This window comes from Myotis davidii, unplaced genomic scaffold, assembly GCF_000327345.1.
Source record: "Myotis davidii unplaced genomic scaffold, ASM32734v1 scaffold1253, whole genome shotgun sequence".
Taxonomy (NCBI): domain Eukaryota; kingdom Metazoa; phylum Chordata; class Mammalia; order Chiroptera; family Vespertilionidae; genus Myotis; species Myotis davidii.
This window is the reverse complement of record NW_006284351.1, coordinates 4667-8171: the sequence shown is the minus strand read 5'-3', so window position 1 is coordinate 8171 and position 3505 is coordinate 4667. Positions and strand designations below refer to the sequence as shown.

The following is a 3505-nucleotide window of genomic DNA, read 5'->3' as shown; positions in this document are numbered from 1 at the left end:
TCCTCCTCCGCGGGTACCACCAGTACGCTTACGATGGCACCGACTACATCGCCCTGAACCAGGACCTGAGCTCCTGGACCGCAGCCGACATGGCTGCTCAGATCACCCAGCGCAAGTGGGAGGAAAATGGTGAGGCCGAGGAAAGGAGACACTACCTGCAGGATGACTGCCTGGAGTTGCTCAGCAGATACCTGACGATGGGGAAGGAGACTCTGAAACGCACAGGTACCCGGGGCCTGGGGCCTCCCTCCTCTCCCCTGGGGCTGGGGCTCCACAAGGAGACAGGACACAGGGTCAGTGTCAGACCCCCCTCCTGTGGGCCAGGAGACTGAGTCCGCCTGGCTTTTCAGATCCAGGGACGCCCCCCCTTCTCTCAGGGACACCGAGGGGTGCAGTCTCTCAGGGACAATTAGAGGGGAGACCAGCCTGAAGGAACTGAGCAGCGGTTCCCATTGGCCCTGCAGTGGCTCTGGGACCCATGGGGGACGTGCTCCCTCAGGCCCTGCTCCCTGCCCCTCCCCCAGTGTGTCTGAGGTCTGACCCCGACTTTTCTGAGTCCTTTGGCCTCCGCCCAGGACAGGACCAGAAATCCCTTTCTCCCCTGAGACCTGCCTCCTGCCCTGGGCTGTGTCACTCTGACTAGAACTTTCTAAAGAGGAGAGACCATCCCCAGGTGCGCTGTCCAGGCTGGTGGTGCCTGTGTGCTCCCTCGCCCACCCCAGGTGCCCTGTCCACGCTCGGGTGGTCACATGAGGGCTGCTGCAGGGTCCGCTGACAGTGCCATGTTCCTGAATTTCCTTCCCCTTCTTCTCAGACCCTCCAAAGACACGCGTGACCCACCACCCCATCTCTGACCGTGAGGTCACCCTGAGGTGCTGGGCCCTGGGCTTCTACCCTGCGGACATCAGCCTGAGCTGGCAGCGTGATGGGGAGGAGCAGACCCAGGACATGGAGTTTGTGGAGACCAGGCCTGCGGGGGATGGGCCTCCTTGGGCCACCATCCCCCCTGTGGGCCTGGTTGTGGGCCTGGTCATCCTTGGAGCTGTGCTCACTGGAGCTGTGGTCACTGGAGCTGTGATGTGGAGGAGGAAGCGCTCAGGTAGGGAAGGGGTGGGGCCTGAGTGTCTTGTCTCACTGGGGGTTGCCAGCCCAGGTAGAAGTGTGTTCTGCTTCATTAAGGGCAAGTACCATCTCCACACGTGTGGTTGCCCAGTGTGGGGCCTATTTGCTGACACTCACTCTTTAGTAAGACACGTGTGGAAATGAGGGACAGATTCGTCACCTTGATTCTAGTGATGGGGCCTGGTTCCCAGCACTCCCAGGTCAGGGTGGAAGGTCCCTGCTGAGGACAGACCTCCGGAGGATGGTTGGTCCAGTCCCCACACGTGTACTTTCCTCAGGTTTCCTGATCCTGCCCTGGGTCTGTAGTCACAGTTCTGGAAACTTCTCTGGGCTCCAGGACTAGGACTTCCTTTAGGACTTCATGGCCCTGCCTCCTCCCTGTCTTCTCATGGGATGTTTTCTTCCCACAGGTGGAAAAGGAGGGAGCTATGCCCAGGCTGCCAGTGAGTATGGAGGGTGACCCCTGAGACCTTGTGACAGTGCAGATGGGAGCCCATGGGGGACCTCACCCCCATAGTTTCTCCCTTAATCTCCTCTACTGGGGGCTCTGACCCTGTCCTGTTTTGTTCTACCCCAGGCAGCGATAGTGCCCATGGCTCTGATGTTTCTCTCACGGCTTCTAAAGGTGAGACCCTGATGATAGCAGGGGTTGTGGCAAAAGGGACAGGACTGGGTGATGGAGATTCTTTGGGCCATATTGAGCCTGCAGTGGGCTGTTGAGAAAGTCACTACTTACAGCCACTGAACTGAGTTTGCTCATGATCATTTTCTTCCACAGCGTGAGGCTCTTGTTGGGAACTGAGTGATGGGAGATTTGTGAACGCTTCCACTTTGTGATTCAAGAATCTCTGAGTTTCCTGGACCTTTCTGTCCCGGGAACGGCTGCAGCTCTCAGCCAGCGGCGCCACCCTCCTGGCTCCTCTCTGCTCCTCTGCTCTGCTCCGCACCCTGGGGTTCCCTGCGCAGAGCCTCCAGGATGGAAGAGGCCATCTCCTTCGCCAAGGACTTCCTTGCCGGAGGCTTCCCAGCCGCCATCTCCATGATGGCCGTGGCCCCGATGGAGCGGGTCAAGTTGCTGTAGCAGGTGCAACATGCCAGCCAGCAGATCACGGCCGACAAGCAGTACAAGGACATCATAGACTGCATCCTGTGCATCCCCAAGGAGCAGGGCGTGCTGTCCTTCTGGCAGAGCAACATAGCCAGTGTCATCTGTTACTTCCTCACCCAAGCCCTCAAATTTGCCTTCAAGGATAAGTATAAGCAGGTCGTCCTGGGGGGCGCAGACAAGCACACCCAATTCTGGAGGTACTTCGTGGGCGCCACCTCCCTCTGCTTGTCTACCCCCTGGGCTTCGCCCAGACCACCTGGTGGTCGACCAGGGGAAATCAGGCGCTGAGCGCCAGTTCAAGAGCCTGGTAGGCTGCCTGGTGCAGATCTCCAAATCGGACAGCATCGGGGCATGTACCACGGTTTCAACGTCTCTGTGCAAGGCATCATCATCTACCGGGCAGCTACTTCGGGGTGTAGGTCACAGCCAAAGTCATGCTCCCTGAGCCCAGGAACACCCACATCTTCATCAACTGGATGATCGCCCAGTCGGTGACGGCTGTGGCAGGGCCTGGTGTCCTACCCCTTTGACACTGTGCGGCGACAGATAATGATGCAGTCGGGGAGCAAAGGAGCCGACATCCAGTACACCGACACCATGGACTGCTGGCGGAAGATCTTCAAGGACGAGGGCGGCAAGGCCTTCTTCAAGGACGCCTGGTCGAACCTCTGAGGGGCATGTGCGGGGCCTTCGTGCTGGTCTTGTACGATGAGCTGAAGAGGGTCAACTAGGCACCCCGTCTGCCCAGACACCGGACCTCAGGGCAGCGGAGGCCCCTCACGGTTACAGACCATTGAACTTCCAGAAATTCCAACGTCCTCGCAGGCCAGATCATGGTAGCGCAGGGCGGGGCTCTAGGACGAAACCCTTCTGATCATGACCACTGACACCCCATTCCACGCCTCGATGGGGGGGATCGCCACGCCCCGCGGGGTCTCCCGCAGGGCCGCCCCTCCCCGCCTTGGGGGCCGTTGTGTGTAGCATTTATTTAAGGGAAATCATGCCACCATCAGTGCTTCCGCACTGTCCTCTCTGCTCAGGTGAGTATCCTCAAATCCCTTTTCTGTGGGACATTCCCCAAACAATTAAACCCAGACACAGAGGGAAAAAATAAAGAAGAACCTCTGATGTCTTTCTGCAAAGGGCATCTGAATGTGTGTGTTCCTATCAGCATAACGTGAGGAGGTGGGAGGCTGTCCTACCCCTGCCCACCACACCCCTTCCTGAGCCTTTCCTCTCCAGTAGAGGTGGGGCTGGCCCTCCCCATTCCTCTCT

General features: G+C 58.7%; 1 protein-coding gene and 1 pseudogene across 1 annotated transcript in view; both read left to right on the top strand.

The window, feature by feature from the left end:
- LOC102766015 (HLA class I histocompatibility antigen, A-36 alpha chain) overlaps nucleotides 1–3328 on the top strand; it is a 4150-nt gene extending 822 nt beyond the window's left edge. The window contains exons 3-7 of the mRNA XM_015571574.1: nucleotides 6–225; nucleotides 815–1099; nucleotides 1533–1565; nucleotides 1700–1747; nucleotides 1901–3328. Coding sequence (XP_015427060.1) covers nucleotides 6–225; nucleotides 815–1099; nucleotides 1533–1565; nucleotides 1700–1747; nucleotides 1901–1905 — 591 coding nt within the window. The 3' untranslated portion in view covers nucleotides 1906–3328. The remainder of the gene's footprint in view (nucleotides 1–5; nucleotides 226–814; nucleotides 1100–1532; nucleotides 1566–1699; nucleotides 1748–1900) is intronic.
- Nucleotides 2084–3372, top strand: LOC102765739 (annotated as a pseudogene).
- The last annotated feature ends 133 nt before the right edge of the window (nucleotides 3373–3505 follow it).